The sequence below is a fragment of the Macaca nemestrina genome, chromosome 7 (genome assembly GCF_043159975.1).
Source record: "Macaca nemestrina isolate mMacNem1 chromosome 7, mMacNem.hap1, whole genome shotgun sequence".
Taxonomy (NCBI): domain Eukaryota; kingdom Metazoa; phylum Chordata; class Mammalia; order Primates; family Cercopithecidae; genus Macaca; species Macaca nemestrina.
This window is the reverse complement of record NC_092131.1, coordinates 33,245,472-33,262,498: the sequence shown is the minus strand read 5'-3', so window position 1 is coordinate 33,262,498 and position 17,027 is coordinate 33,245,472. Positions and strand designations below refer to the sequence as shown.

Genomic DNA, 17,027 nt, shown 5'->3' with positions numbered 1-17,027 from the left:
CCCTCTTTAGTTAATAAGTATACTGGGGAAGATAATTTGGGACTGTGCAAATATCCTGATTCTCCCACTGATTTTAGTGGCCATCACTGGTGGATCTTACCAACAACTTTTGTTTGTTTGTTTTTGGTTTTTGTTCCTGGCCGTCAATTATCACTATTGTGTCTGCCTGGTGGTGATTTTGTATTTCCCTCCTTTCTTCTATATTTATTAATTGAAATTCTTCTGCCAAGAAGAGTTGTTACTTCTTCCCCATTTTTTTAAATTCAATTGCTTATTTCCGTAGGGGTTCTAATTCAATGTTATCATTATTTTATGTTCTTGCTTAAACTGTTCCAGCCACTGGGAGCTCCTACAAGTTGGCTGTTGTGTCCTTTCAACATGCCCATCCTTTTATGAGTACCTCCTTATTCTCTGGTACCACAAGATGTTTCCGACTCATCTTGTTCCATATGGTTTGAACAAATGAATGGGAGAATGAATAAGTAGGTGGTATGTATAAACTCAGCCTTCCTGTGATTCTCCAACTAAGAAGCTATGTTTAATTCAGTTCTCAGCTGGGAGGAAGAACGCATGTTCAGATGCCCCATAGAATCACTCACCTCCAGCCGGGCATGGTGGCTCATGCCTGTAATCCCAGCACTTTGAGAGGCCGAGGTGGGCGGATCACCTGAGGTCAGGAGTTCAAGACCAGCCTTGCCAACATGATGAAACCCCATCTCTACTAAAAATACAAATAAATAAATAAATAGCCGGGCGTGGTGGTGCGCACCTGTAGTCCCAGCTACACAGGAGGCTGAGGCAGGAGAATCGCTTGAGCCCAGGAGGCGGAGGTTGCAGTGAGCCAAGATCATGCCATTGTACTCCAGCCTGGGCAACACAGCAAGACTCCATATTTTAAAAACAATAATAATAAACAAACAAAAAACAACAGAATCACTCACCTCCACTGTTCTGTGAGCCTCAAGGAAAGCTGGAGAAACTTTTAACCTAAAGACAAAGGAAACCATATCCGTGGAAACTGTAGGCTGGAAAATTGGCTTGCCCTAAAAGTCCGACTCATGGACTTGGCACATCTACCAAGCAGTATGAGATAGTGCTTAAGAGTGGGTGTGCTGGAGCCAGATGCCTTGGTCTAAATCCTTATAGCTACTTACTGTGTAACCACCTTGTGCCTCAGTTTCCCCATCAGTAATATGCAGGTGATGACAGTCCTTGCCATGGATTTGTGTAACGACTGAGTTTACATATATAGATTGCTTAGAGCAGCCCGTGGTACATGTAAACATTTAATAACCATTAGTTAGGAGTCTGACATTTCCAGCAATTAGCTCATCCTGCTAAATTCATTCAGCAATTGCTTATTGAGCATCTACGTTATAGTCCACTCTGCTGTGGGTCCTGGGATCTCAGCAGTGAACAAAAGTGTCATCACTGCTCTCACAGAGCATACGTTCTTCTGGAATAAAAATAATTTAACCATATAACAGACTGCACTATTTCTTTTTTTTTTTTGAGACGGAATCTCACTCTGTTGCCCAGGCTGAAGTGCAATGGCACCATCTCGGCTCACTGCAAGCAACGCCTCCCAGGTTCACACCATTCTCCTGCCTCAGCCTCCCAAGTAGCTGGGACTACAGGCGCCTGCCACCTTGCCCAGCTAATATTTTTTGTATTTTTAATAGAGATGGGGTTTCACCATGTTACCCAGGATGGTCTCAATCTCCTGACCTCATGATCCACCCGCCTCGGCCTCCCAAAGTGCTGGGATTACAGGCGTGAGCCACCGCGCCCAGCCACAGACTAGACTACTTTTTAAGATAGTAGAGGGGATGGGAACAGCTGCATTTTTGTCATCTAGCAAAACCATTCACCTTCTCTTGGTATAAGTGTCCATTTTCCTCTGTAGAACCATACCCTGGTATCATGTGATTCATGCGTTGGTCAATCAAATAACTGTATTGCCCTAGCCGTAGTGATTGGTCAGGCAAGGACACATGACCTAATCAGCACCAGAAAGAATTTTGCAGCTGAGGCTCTTCACGGTAAAAACCAGTGAGCTAAGAGCTGCAAGGAACTGGGGCATGTGGCTTGAGAATAAAGCCAACACCCCTGAAGGCAGAGCCAGGAGTGGAGGGGAAAGTCCTGATGGGTTGTACAAGCCCCTGAATCAAGAATGGGCCTGAAGTTCATCCCAGGCTTGACTTCTCAGTTACATGAGACAGTCAATTCCCTTCTACTACTTGTTACTGAGAGAGTTCTGAGCTTACTTCAATCTCTCAGAAAGCTGACACCTGAGCAGGAAGCAGGAGCCTGTCCTGAGTCCCCCACTGTGCCTGTGTCCTGAGCCCCTGGTCTCACTCTAGCACTTCTGTTTCCTGCCTTGCCCTAACACACACACCACCACCACCCCACTGCCCATCTCAGCCACCTCCTTACTTCCTCTCAAGGAGATTCCTGCCCCATCCTCCACAGAGCTGGAGCCTCTCCCTTCTGCTCACCTGGCTTCCCTCCCATAGTCTTCTGCCCAAGCCTCTTCTTTCCAGGCAAGTCTGGATGAATCCCCAGCTCTCAGTTTTGCCTCTTGTGGTCTGGCCTCCTCGTCTCCAGAGGCCTGAGGGGCTCATGTGTGGTTTCAGATGGCCAGCAGAATGCTATCCCCAACCTCAGGAGTCCCACCAAAGTTCACATCTCGGAAGGTCCCCTTTTTATTACCTAATCTCCTGCCTCTCATGCCTTCCTGTAACTCTAGGCCTGAGCGGCTTCAGGGCAGACTCAAGGATGTTCGAGTTCTCCCACCTCTGTGTTCTGTTAGAGAGCCATGTCCTCAGAGCAGACGGGGAGAAACCAAACTCCCACTTCCTTTGGGAAGATTTCCATTTCCCTTTTCCTAAATCCTAGGGAATGTACTGTGTAAGCCCCTTAATTATACACTGACTCACGACATTGCTTGTGCTGTTCCCTCCCCTCAAGCTATCTTTCATTCACTAGAAGATTTGCCTCTTATGTGCCGTAAGCCTAGCACAGTGCTCAATAAACACTGAATGAAGAAATGAGTGGTTGAATAAATGAATTATTGAATGGGTGGTGAAAAGAGTAAGTGAATGAATAAATAAATGAATAGACTAATGAGGAGAGGTAGTAATAGGCCTAGGATGGAGTGGCAGAAGGGTCAAAAAAACCCTGGAGGGGATAGATCCTGAGCCCAGGGAAGGGAGGATGGGGCAGCCACCACGGCAGAATGGCAGGAGGGAGACAGATGTCGTCAAGTCTCTCAGCCTTGTGTTTACATAAAAAACTGGAGTTTGGGCCTGGGTTGTTTTATCAAACCCATTTACTAGCTTTTTAAAACTTTTTTTAAAAACACATAGCCGGGTGCAGTGGCTTACACCTGTAATCCTAGCACTTTGGGAGGTGAGGGGGGTGGCTCACTTGAGGTCAGGAGTTTGAGACCAGCTTGGCCAACGTGGTAGAACCCCATCTCTACCAAAAATATAAAAAATTACCCGATTATGGTGGCATGTGCCTGTAATCCCGGCTGAGGCAGAAGAATTACTTGAACCCAGGAGGTGGAGGTTGCAGTGAGCCAAGATCATGCCGCTGCACTCCAGCCTGGGTGACAGAGCGAGACTCAATCTAAAAAAAAACCATAAAAATAAATTTTTTTTTTTTTTTTTTTTTTTGAGACGGAGTCTCACTCTGTCGCCCAGGCTGGAGTGCAGTGGCCGGATCTCAGCTCACTGCAAGCTCCGCCTCCCGGGTTTACGCCATTCTCCTGACTCAGTCTCCAGAGTAGCTGGGACTACAGGCGCCCGCCACCTTGCCCGGCTAGTTTTTTTGTACTTTTTAGTAGAGACGGGGTTTCACCGTGTTCGCCAGGATGGTCTCGATCTCCTGATCTCGTGATCCGCCCATCTCGGCCTCCCAAAGTGCTGGGATTACAGGCTTGAGCCACCGCGCCCAGCCTAAAAATAAAAATTTTTTAAAAAACCATACAAATGCCATTTTCAAGGCCATTGCACATATTGCAATGATGTGGCCGGCTGTGGAAGTGCTGCCTCAGCACCCCACTTCCCAGATCCAGGAAGGACAAACTGGCCATGCCGACAGCACGCCAGGTGCAGCCACGGGGGAAGGGCCTGGGAGATCCAGTGGACTTGGGATGCCTCCCAAAGCCCTTCAGCAAGGACTCAAGTTCTCTGGAGGTCAGAGCCAGGGGGCCTCCTTTCTTCCCCTCCAGACTCCCTTCTCCTTCCTCTGCCATTGACTCTCCATCCTGATTCCACACTGGCACTGCCGGGAGCCTTGTGGGGCCTCAGGCAACCCAAGAAAGCTGCAGATGACTCCATGGATTTGCAGCTACAAATGAAAAACCACGGTTTGTTTTGAATGGATTGTGGCTCTGGCGAGAAAGTCTTGGGATGTAAATCCGCCATGAGTGGGGATGCAGATGGGAAGCAGATGTGGGGATGTTGAAAGCCCCTGCTCCAGTGCCTAAGGCCCACCTTGGAGAACACATGCCTTCCACTGAAAAATGCGGATGGGCAAGGCAGCTCAGACACTGTGGGAGCCCCAGCTAAGAGCCCAGTCTGCTCAGCTGTCGCCTTCTCCTTCTTCCCCTCCCTCTAGGCAATGAAGCACTCCTTCTCTTGCATTCTTGGAGGATATGCCTCTTCTCCCTGCCTCCCTCTCCCTCTGTCTTCATATCACTGCCTGTCTTACTGGCTCTTGCTCTCAGGCGTTCTCTGACTCCATGTCTGTCCTTGGTCTGTGCCTCTCCCTCCCTCCCTCTTCCTGGCTGCTGCCCAAGGCCAGTGCCCCTACCCTTCATGCTTGGATAAGTCTGCCAATCAGCTTGAACCCCTGGGGTGAAGAACAGGAAGAACAGTCCAAGGGCAGACGGCAGCCCCAGTTCCATGAAGGAAGGCGATTTCAAGCCAGAGAGGCCTGGGCAGGATGAGGCCAAGAATTTCTCACTTACCCGCAGGGCTGGATATTTAGTCTGAGTTGGGGAGGGCAGGTGGCAACCAGCCTGGAGCTCCCAAGCCTGCAAGAGCAGCTCTGCCCCAGCCTCTACCCAGCTTTAGGTTTCATTCAGTGTGACTTTCTCTCCTTCCCGGCCTGGACCCAGCCCTCTCCAGCACCAGGAAAGAGGCACCAGGAAGAGGCAGCACAGCTGGGTGCCATGGTCACAATTACCCGCAAGGACACAGGCCCAGGTGAAGGCTAGGCAGGACAGAACGGAGCATGTTTTGTATCCTCCACTGCTCTCCAGAGAGCTAGGAGCAGCCCTTCCCTTTCAACCCCTGCAGGGCCCCAGACAGCCTCCAAAGGCAAATGTGCTTTTTCTTTGGCTTGTATACAGTCTAAATACTTTATCCAATTGATACGGGCTCTATATCCAGTTGTCTTATTTTCCTTTTTGGGTCTGTCCACAGCTCTCTGAGCTCTCAGGCAGGATTTCAGGACCATTTGTGGCACATTCCAGAGGCCACTAGCAATCTCACAAATTAATTCTAAACTTGTACACAGGCTGTGAATGCTACACAACTTTTGGGGGGGACTTGAGGGACACACCAAAACCCATCCAAAAATAGAATGTTGCCATTCCCAGGAGACTGGAATCATTTAGAGGACAATTTCACAAATGCTCCTGCAGATGTGAAGGAGGCTGCTGTCGGAATGCAGCTGGGACCCATCTCCCTGGCACTCTCGAGTCTCTGCTCAGGGACTGTTTTCTCTTCCCAGAAGGCACTCATTCCAGGATCCACAGGCACCTTGTGGTCCCCAGCACTGTGGCACCATACCGTAAGGCATGGTCCCAGAGGGCTTGGCATTTAGTGTGGAAGCTAAGATCTTGGTTCTAGGTTTCTTTATGCATTGCGCATCTTTTTTGTACGTGCCTGACGCTGTGTTAGGCAGTGGGTATGAATGCCGAACAAACCAGACAGGGAGCCTCTGCTCGTGCAAGAAACAAACAGGGTGCTGGGACCTGGAATAACGTTCAAGAAGACCGAAGAGAGCAGCTTGCAACTGAGGGAGATCTCAGGCAGGTCAAAGCATCTGCCTCTGGGCTTCAGTTTCTTCACCCATAAAATGGGGGTGCTAACAGCGCTACTTTGAGGATTCAATGAGATAATTAATACAGGATAACTCCTAGTCATAACAAGCCACTAATGAGGACCATACAACCAAAACAGTTAGCAGCAGACAGGGCAGGAGGATAGCAGACGCAGTCAGCACTCTGCCCCCATGTCCTCACGATCCCCGTGAACCATGGTTCACTCCCAACAGCCCACACCTGTCTCTGTTTGTCAGCGGGCTGCCCTCAGGCCGTTAGAACCTGCTCTGGCCACCTGTATGGAGGGCAGGCCAGTGCCTGGGAGGTTTCATCCCTGAGCCCTTACAGGCGGCCCCTGACCAGTAACTCTGAGTGTGGAGATAGAAATATCTCCTCCATCTCCAGAGCTCCTGCAGACTGAGCCACTTACCCTTCATAGCCTTTTGCTTGACATTATATCCTTGCTTGGCCTCCTCTTTCCAGCCCCCTTCCCCTACTCCTGGGAAGATTTGGGAACAAATCACCGCTTTCACACAAATCCTTGTTTGCCGGGTCTGCTTTTGGGGAAAACATCTTAAGACACTGGGAAATGCTAAACATTAGGAGGTGTCCCCTAAGCTGTGTGACCCTGTCTTCCCGCAGAGCTGCCCTCGGGCCAAGGCAAGTCCTCCCAAGTTTCTAAGGAATTAGTCACAACAAGATAGCCTTCTAACTCAGGAAATCTGTGCTCCTTGTATTTGAACACGGCAAAGGCCAGCACCATGGGAACCCTGGATGGCTCCTGGCATGTAGTTCTCGGCTCTCAACTCAGGAAACTGTCTGAGCTGCTGCCTTTGGGACTGTGTCCTCCCTCCAAGAACCTGCACGGGGAGGCCAAAATAAGGGCATAAAATTCATATTTCATTATTGTTATCCTTCTCTATTCCTGGAAACCCCAGTGGTCATTCTGAAACGGATTCTTTAGCGTCTCTCTTCCCATGAAATGGTGGACTGGTGAGGCAGACACACAGGCAGCCAACAGGGAACATCCAAGATGCAGGTCTGGATTATTTGTCTAGACTTTATGATGTTTGTGGTATTTGCCAGCTTTTTAAGTTTTAGGATTTGTTGTGATTTTTTTCTTATTTCAAATAAAATTTTCCTTCATACCTAATTTTGTATTCTTTTTTTTTTTTTAAGGGATCCCAAAATTATGTAAGCTTTAGGCAACAGAAGACCTCAGTAGGCTTTGAGCACCTGAGGACTGAGAGACTTTTTCACAGACTAGCTTCTGGCTCCATACTTTTTTTTTTTTTTTTTTGAGACAGGGCCTCACTCTGTCACCCAGGCTGGAGTGTAGTGGCACAAGCATGGCTCACTGCAGCCTTGACCTCCCAAGCTCAGGTGATCCTCCCACCTCAGCCTCATAAGTAGCTGGGATTACAGGTGCCTGCCACCACACCCGTCTAATTTTTGTATTTTTAGTAAAGACAGGGTTTCACAATGTTGCCCAGGCTGGTCTCGAACTCCTGGGCTCCAGAGATCTGCCCACCTCAGCCTCCCAAAGTGCTGGGATTGCAGGCATGAGCCACCACGCCCCACCTGGCTCTATATATTTCAACTCTTGTTTTTCCTCTCCTGTCTTCATACTTCTGGTCCCGATGTGACAGCTGCTGATCCTGCATCTGCCACCGTGTCAGGTGAATCAGCACAGTGTGTGGTGGAATTATTTCTGCATGCCATTTATAATCAGGACAGTCAGCAATAAATTTATTACATGACATAGACATATTACAGACAACCCAACGGAGTGTTTTCCCAACATAACCAAATGAATATATTACAGAAGGCCCAACTGATTATATTCCCAACTCAAATTCCTTTAGTCATACTCCCAAATGCCACAGCCACCTCACCACAGCCTGACACGAGGGGAGGTGTGACAGAGAAGAAATCAGGGTGGAGACCGACTACAGTTAAATTTTTTTGGGAGGAGACAGGGTCTTGCTATGTTGCCCTGGCTGGAGTATGGTAGCTATTCACAGGTGTGATCATAGTGCACTACTGCCTCAAACTCCTGGGCTCAATTGATCCACCTGCCTCAGCCTCCCAAGTGCTGAGACTATAGGTGCATACCATCACACCTACCTATAGTTATTATTATTATTATTTTACCTTAGCAAATACTATGACTTTGAAAAAGAAATATGATCTTTGAAGGAACTCATGTAGGTGAAGGACCCCCAGTGTAAGCCTCATTAGCTTCTCAGGAAACTGGCCTTTTGTAGCTGGACTTGCTGTGAGACTTGGCACACAATATTTTAAGGTCTGTAAGTTTTAGCCAAATCCTGGGTGTGTGTGTAAGGGAGGAGGGTGGCTCAGAATTGTTCTGGGCTCTTCATTTCCTTGGTGCCCCTCAACCCTGAATCCATGTCAGGAAGACCCTGGCAAGACTGAGGAGGGAGAGCAAATGGTAACTGTGACCATAACTGACAGTGAGTTTGGCCCCTGAGGTTGGACTTAATAGCAGGAGACATCAGTATTTCGAAAGCCCAATCGCTCCTCTTCTTTTGCATTTTCCTTTAGTTTAGCCCTTTTTTTAAACCAAAGTTTCTTCTGAAAAAATTCTTGGTTTGTCTTTGCTGAATGGAAAAGCAAAGGAATTTAGCTATACCCAGGTCAGGCCAAGGTCAGTACCAGTGGACGTGGGAGAGGCAATGTCAGAATTGAGAGGATGTTTTGTGATTTACAAAACAGTATTCACATCCATTGTCTCATTTGAGCTTTACATGCCCTCTGTGGGGTACGCTTTTGTACGTTGTTAGAATCACTATTTCCCAGTTAAAGTTAAGAGCGACTAGGCAGTTTATGCAGAGTATACACCTAGCCAGTGGCAAGTCAGAAATTTGGACCCAGATCTTCCAAATTCAAATCCACCACATAACCAAAGACAACTGTGGATAGTGGTTTACTATTGCTAACTACGAATCTTTTTTTACACTTAATGTGTGTCAGAAACAGTACTGGCACTTTTCATGAGTTCTCTTATTTAATCCTCACATCCTCTGGCATGAGCCAGGTTTGAAGGATGGGGAGGTAGCAGGGAGGAAGGACGGGATGGACCTCATTCCTTGCAGAGTGCACAGAACAAGTAAAGGAACAAAGGCAGGCATGAGCTGAGATGGTTCAGACCACGTTCACCAAGAGCTGGTGGTGCTTCACAGCTGCTGTCTTTGGGCCTCTGGCCCAGTCAGGTAAGCCTCCTAGAACCTTTCATAGTAAAAATGGGCTGTGCCCACAGAAAGTGGCCTCTGGCTCAGCCCTGGAAGCAACAGCTGGAAGAGGCCTGTGGCCTGTCACTATCCACATGGTTGCTTCTCTGCAAGACAGAGGCCCGCCATGGTGAGCTGGTCTGTCCAACCAGCTCCCGGGTTACCAGTCAAATGATGGGCTCTGTCTCAGCACTCAGCTTTGAAGTTTGATGGGACTCCTGGTAGCCCACAGGTCTTGGCCAGATCTTACCCTTTAGTAAGTGTCTTCTTTCACTTCCCATCAGGGGCCTGGAGCCTGGCCAACTCCCTGAGGCATCTCCCCCAGCTTATTTGGATTGAGGGATGGAGAGTGCCTGGAGAGGGAGGTGGAAAATGACCCCGTATCCTGATTGGGCAACAGAAACCTCAGGAGGCACCAGGCGGTAGGACTGGAAAAAAAGTGCTGGCCAGACTGGCTCCCTGGGGCCCCAGAAGTCACAGACCCACACAATGTCTCCCTGGGTTGGAGGATGAACAGAACACTAGCAACTCTCTTACCAGTGTTCTCTGGACTTGTCTGTCCAGACCCTAACACCACTTCCTTTGAGCTTGTGTGAGAAAACGTGTCAGAGCCAATTTGACACCTATATTCATCCACTGGACATGTAATCCTGGGCGACTTACTTCTCCGTGCTTTGGTTTCCTTATCTGTAAAATGGGAATAGTGATTGTCTTTAGCTTATAGAATGATGTGAATATTAAATGAATTAACATAGACCAAGTGCTTAGAACAGGGCCTGGCACAGAGTAAGCATGCATTAGATGTTGGCTGCTATTATTATTATTATCATTACAAGAGTTCTGAGATTACTCCCTTAGGCCCCAGTATTTTCCTCTGGGATGTTTTCTGTCACTTAAAATGGATTGAGATTTTAGGGCAAACACTGGAGAGGCTTCTCAATTCCACCTAGTGGGCCTGCTGAGGGTGCCATGGCTAACTGTGGGAACCGCCTTGCTGCTCCTCTCCTGGCCGCCTCCAGTTCCAGGCTGCTTTTGCTGCTCTGACTCACTGGTCTGTTCAGAGGATCCACAGCTGCTAGCTGGAGAAGCGGTGTTAATACCTCATTAGCACCTCCGGCTGCTCCTTGTGGGCACTGATCACTTCGGCTTGCTCCCTCTGGAGTGACTCTGTGCTGCCTTTGAAAAGCAGGCCATGTGATGGCCCAGAGGCTTCTCCTCCAGCTGGTCCCAATTCCCTCCCTCAGATTGTTACTTTTACCCAGGAAGTGAAACAACTTACTGTTTACATTTTGTACACACACACACACACACACACACAACTTACTGTTTACATTTTGTACATACACACACACACAAAAAAAAAAATATATAAAATTTTTTAATAGGTCAAATCCTTACTCCTTCATCAGGACCTGAAACCAAACCTGTAAGCAGCTTCTTTCAGAGCCTTCCTCTTCTTCCCCAGGCCACACCTGCAGACCTGCCCCTCACCCGTGCCACCTGTGGTTTGTACAGGAATCAGACAAGAAGGCAAGGGCCCGAATTGGAAGCAGATGTTTGGGACAATGAGTAAGGTTGGGGTGGAGACAATAGGAAGGATGTAGACCCTGTTAGAGCTGCTTGTTGCTCTGACCTACTGCCAAGGCTCAGAAAAATAAAGTGACTGTTCCTGGTTAAATACCCAGCTGTTACTCATGCCAAACTTCCCTGGGCCTCAATCCTCAGAGTCTCTGGCTCTGCTTCCAAAGTTCTCCATATCCTCGTGCCAACCACTATCTTGGCCCCTTCTTCCCACCATGCCAAGCCCCCAAGACCAGGCATACCCCCAAAAGTCAGGGACTGGAGTTTTAGTTACCCCGCCCCGCAAAGCTAACCCACAATGCCATTTTTTTGAAGCCTAAACTCAAGACATGGTCTGACAAAAGAGGTTTTGCTGATTCTGGGTGTGAGAGTCTACTGGAAGACATGGCTTGGATGCCAAGACGACAGAGTTTTCAAGGGTTAGAGGGATAATGGGTCAGAATTGTTAAATCAGAGCACTGTGGAGTATGCAGATGGGTGGCTGTCGACTGCACCCACTTTGGAACATCTCCAGAGCTGCACACAAGCCTGCCAGGACCCAACAGCATGTTTGTCTACCCTGACTGTGACATAAAACGCTAGACCTATAGAACACCCAAGTTTAATTCCATTGATTAATTAATTCCATTGTGATTTTTCAAGGAGACACAAGTTGGCATCATCATGAACAAGGTTTCAGAGAAATCCCATAGGAAAGAGAGCCTAAAGAACTGGTTTTCTAAAGGCAATGGCCTGACCCAACCCCTATCCAGCTGTGATCCCAGTCAGAAGCTTAGGCGATCAACTTTAAGATCTGCCCAATCCCCAGGGAGGAATAGATGTCAGCTGCTGTATATGACAGAGAGATAACCAGGGACTGTAGTTTCCTGGTTTAATATTAAGGGAAATTCCACTGAAGCTCAGTGTCTCCACCCATAGTGGTCACAACCAACCAACTTCATGGCTGTTCATAAAATTGATTTGCCTTTTCACGCCTCTGAGTTTACTGGAAATGGTATTCCCTTGACTTTCCTCTGCCATACTGATTATAACCATAGCACAAACCCTTTGATTGCCATTAGTGTTGGAGATACCTCCCACTCCCCATCCACTCAAGATTCTAATTTCATTCACTGAGCTGTAGGCTACTGGCCAGTCCCCCATTGCCAAAGTCAACACTTCAGGTCTGCTTTGTCTGGGAGAGCAGATTAAAGGAAGAGTGGGCCCTTAGATCACCAAGTCCCCTTTCTCAGCCTGTCCCAGGACCTGCCCAGGTGACGGCCTATTTATGGCACAATAATGGGCTTGCTCCTTGGGTCTCTTGGTTTGGAATCTATCTTTACAAGGGTTCTTTCTTCTCTGAAAATCAACAGGGAGAGTAACTTCCCTCTCTTTCTGTGGGAAACTAGACTAATTTCACTTGTAGCAACAGCAACTCTGTATTAGAGAAAGTCTCCAAATATATAAAAAGAAATGCTCCCCACCAAGCAAACAGGAGAAACTATTGGGTGGGGGTGGGGGCAGTGGTGATGGGTTTGGGTGCCCAAGCTTCATGAGAAGGAAACTCTAAGGAAAATAGATTGTTTATGTCTGTCTCCCAAGATTGTAAGCTGCTCAGAGGCCAGGATCACATTCTATCTTGTGTGTCCCTAGCTCCCCGCACAGTGCCTGATGCATAGGAAATGTCTGCTGAAATGCAGAGCTGCACAGAACTCAAGAAAAAAAAAGGGAGGCTACAAACTCAGGGATGGAACAGAAATACCCGACTGGGGAGAGGAGGAGGTTAGGAAACGAAATGACAACTTAGAGCAGGATTGGACGTAGGAGACCAAGCACAAAACGATGACACACACATAATCTTCCTCTTGCACAATAACACAACATTTTGTTTTCAACATAACATAAAAGCCATCAAAGGCTCTCTAGCTGGCTTGCAAATACTCTGATATCCCTGACTCTGCTAATGGGCAAACAGAGGAATGTCTTGGCAACTCCTTCAAGTGGGAGTTCTGAGGAGAGAGGGAACATTGTTGGTCTGTAGAAGACGGGAAGATTCAGAAAAATTCCTTTATGTGCAAATCCATAATGCAGGTGAAGTGGGGGTCTGCAGAAAGAGCGACTTCACTCAAGAGAGGTACAGAAACCCCTCACCCTGGAGAAGATACTATGCTTCTAGTTTCAAGAGAATAATTTTACAGTATCTTCACAGTCTTGTTTAGGGTGTGTGTAATCTCCCTTTAACTCTGGCATTCTTGAAAATGTTTGCTTCCTCAGTGAGATACCCACCAGGAATTTGGCCTTTGCCAAATGGTGCTATTTCATATAAGCAGAGTTTAGAGACAAAAGATTTATTCAAATAAGTCTTTTTCTGCAGACTTAATTACCAGAGATAAACATCAGGGTATTGTGTAACATATCTGACCTCATTCTTTCATTTGATACCTATTGATTTTCCACCAAAGCAGGGATATTAAAATTTCAGGGCCTTTTTCCTCAGTTACGTCCTCAAGGGTGTCTTGTATTCTTTATATAGAATTCACTTAAACTTGGAAGTCACTTCGCTCATTAGTTGGTAGTCTAAGGAACTTTCTACATGCAAAAGATTCTAAAGCCATTATTAATAGCTGTATCTCTTAAAATCTCTCTATCCTGCATGAGTAGGACCTTTTCCCATGAATCCCAAATCCCCAAGTGACTGATAGGTAAGCCAAGGTATAAAGTGTTAATCTGTCATACACAGCATCACCAAGTGAACGAGGCAGAGTCAGCGAGCACAGTGGCCCAGTGCCTGGGCTGTTTCTTAGTCTAAACTAATCTGCTAGAGACAAACCAGAAATGTGGAGTTTGGGCTTTGCCACAAAACAGACCCATGTTCAAATACAGCTCTATCACTTGCCAGCTAAGAAACCTTGGCAATTACTTATCCTCTGTGTGCCTCAACTGTGTCTTGTGTAAAATAGAGAAAACAAGACATACCTTGCAGGGTTGTTGTGAATGAGACAATAAATACTAGAGCTCCTAGCATATGGGAAGAGCTAAAAAAAAATGGTAGCTATTATCATGATTAAGTAATCAGGTGAATTAAAGGAAGTCAAGGTTCCTACCACATGACATAGGCTTGAGATACAGCTCCCTCAAATACCTCTTCCGTCCTTACAGGATCATGCAAAGGAGGAAGAAGTCTCTTCTGACTTGGGGTCTTCTTCATGAATGTTTGGGCTAGGTGTCTTCAGTACTCATTCTCTCTGGCCCGCCTGGACATGGCAAGGTGAAAAACAGAGTCACTGCCCCCTGGGAATTTCCACACCAGTCATCTACTCTAGCACTCTCAACTGCCCCCAGACCCATACAGCCTCCTGCTACAGAAATTACCAGGGCCCTAAGTCATAGTCAGTATGGTAACACATATGCTATACATAGGAAAAATTTTTTTCCCCAAGAACTCCATGTTATTAGTCAATTTTCTTAATTGGTTAATAGCATCATTTTGCAGGTCAGGCAACTGATACTGAAAGAAGGTTGTCTTGCCCAAAGTTGAACCACGGGAGTTAAAAATATGAACATCTGGCTGAGCCCAGCGGCTCATGCTTGTAATCCCAGCACTTTGGGAGGCTGACGTAGGCGGAATACCTGAGGTCAGGAGTTCAAGACCAGCCTAGTCAACATGGTGAGACCCCGTCTCTACTAAAAATACAAAAATTAGCCAGACATGGTGGCACACACCTGTTACTCGGGACGCTGAGGCAGGAGAATAGCATGAACCTGGGAGGTGAAGGTTGCAGTGAGCTGAGATCACACCACTGCACTCCAGCCTAGGTGACAAAGTGAGACTCTGTCTCAAAAAAAAAAAAAAAAAAAAAAAAATCAAGCCCATCAGTTCATGGTTTTCTATCCTTTGAGGGTCCCATGTTGCACACGTGATGCAAATGTGTCCAGGGGTATCCTCTTTGAGAAAACACTCAGTGAAATGAGATGCCTATCCTGCAAGGAGTGCTGGAGGCCCAGGGCCCCTAGAGTCAGAAACACAGGCTACAAGTAAATTCCTGTCAACAGAATGGTCACCTGGTAGAGGACATAATGAGGTTTACAAAGAAGCCTCCTCTCCTACCTCCTTATGTAGTCCAAGGCTGACTTCTTCCTAGTCATACCTAAGAGATAACTCCTAAAACCTCACTTGGAAATTTGCCTTGTTTGCCAGATGAACCTGGTCTCAGGCATTCACAGCCATCACAGACTACAAAAGCCATGGTGGCCTGCTTATTATTGGGTATTCCAGGGAAATAGCAACACAGGCCTCATCTGGATAAACTATTCATCATCTCCCTGAAGGGAGGCTACAAGGGGAACTAGATGGGGAGTCCCACTCTGTTCTTGCAAGGTGACTGGATGCTATGATTCTGTGCTGGTGTGTCTGATCCTTGTCCCTAGAGGTACCAACATTGTCACTATCCCATGTTTAAGAAGCTGCTACTGCTGGCTAGTATTGACAAGCCAGGACTATATCGATAGCCTGAACAACTTTGCTAAAGCCACCTCCGATACTATATTGAAAAACCTACAGGTATCATTCCTTGACTTCTGGAAAGAGACTGTGTTCTCCACATCTCCTTCCAGGAATTAACTGCCCATCTTGTAGAGACCACACATGAATTCACTCCAGAGAACCAGGTCCCTGCTGTGGCTATCACAAAAATGTCCTTATATAAGCAAAATTAAAGCAAATTGAATTTAATTTGGGAGGGGAAAAAAGGGATATTTATAACAAGGTATATCTGAACTCTAGGCAGCACCACTCTATTGGATACAAACCAAGGTCAACATGACCTGCAGATCTCTAAATCCATCCTCTAGTACTCCAAATAAAAGCTAAAAAACAAAAACACAAAAAACTAAGCTCACCAATAACTTTGGGATAGCTTTCTGTTAGGTGGTGTGCAGAGTCAGTATTCTGAGTCAGAAATACTGGCCTATTCCACAATTTTTGAGACATGTTAGTGCTGAGTCATTTTTAATACTACTACACATATACGATACTCAACAATTTCCTGCTGCCCAGCCTACAAAACCTGCTGAGGGTATAAAAGCAAAGGAGTATCCAATTTGGAGTACCTGGAGGAAAAATCTTTACAGAAATAAGAGACCTTATAGTCTTGGAATAATTAATCAGATTCAGCATCAGGAATCCAGACTAGATTCTCACAGGGCAATGATGGTCTCAGAAGACTTTTCAAACCAATTATGAGGTCTAGAAATTACCATGGAGAAATGGACGTTAGTTAGCTTCTTATCATGACACACGTGGGCTGTTTTTGCCCCTCCCCCTACCCTTTTTTTTTTGAGATGGAGTCTCGCTCTGTTGCCCAGGCTGGAGTGCAGTGGCACCATCTTGGCTCATGGCAAGTTCCGCCTCCCAGGTTCATGCCATTCTCGCGCCTCAGCCTCTCGAGTAGCTGGGACTACAGGCGCCCGCCACCATGACCAACTAATTTTTTTGTATTTTTAGTAGAGACGGGGTTTCACCATGTTAGCCAGGATGGTCTCGATCTCCTGACCTTGTGATCCACCTACCTCAGCCTCCCAAAGTGCTGGTATTACAGGCTTGAGCCACTGCACCTGGCCGCCCCTCCCCACCATTAACGTGAGGACAGGCTGTTTGAAAAGGGGCCTGGTAAATAATGATCATAAGTCAGGAGAGTAGTTACCTTTAGTGGGATGGTATGACAGTGTGCTGTGCAGTGCTGCAATGTTTTATTTCTTGACCTGGATGGTGGCTATTTGTGCAATTCCTATAATTACTCATAACTTAAACGTGTTAATACCTTTTTTATACATATTGCATCTCTAAATAAAAGAAAAAAGGAATTTTAGTACCCTGTAATACTTTTACTATTTCACATTATCTGGAACTGGTTTACTATGCTCGAAGGTCTATGTGAAGCCAGAGTAGAGGGAAGGAGCCCTTAGGGTTCAAGCTACTTGCTGGAGAACCTTGCTGTGGTCCTGAGAGAAGTGGAGCTGGAGAGAGGTTTCAAAGCTCTATCTACAATGGCTCAGAGGCAACAGTGTACAAGAAGCTGAAGCTAGTATTTATGGAGTCATAAGAATGACTTGATGGGCTAAAATCACTCAATGGTCAATGTTCACAGTGACCTATTCAA

At 46.7% G+C, this 17,027-nt stretch overlaps 1 protein-coding gene across 1 annotated transcript in view; it reads right to left on the bottom strand.

Moving 5' to 3' along the window:
• The window catches only part of LOC105495791 (latent transforming growth factor beta binding protein 2), a 158,971-nt gene extending 144,922 nt beyond the window's left edge, over positions 1-14,049 (bottom strand). Inside the window, exon 1 of the mRNA XM_071099844.1 lies at positions 14,027-14,049. Coding sequence (XP_070955945.1) covers positions 14,027-14,034 — 8 coding nt within the window. The 5' untranslated portion in view covers positions 14,035-14,049. The remainder of the gene's footprint in view (positions 1-14,026) is intronic.
• Between the last annotated feature and the right edge of the window lie 2,978 nt (positions 14,050-17,027).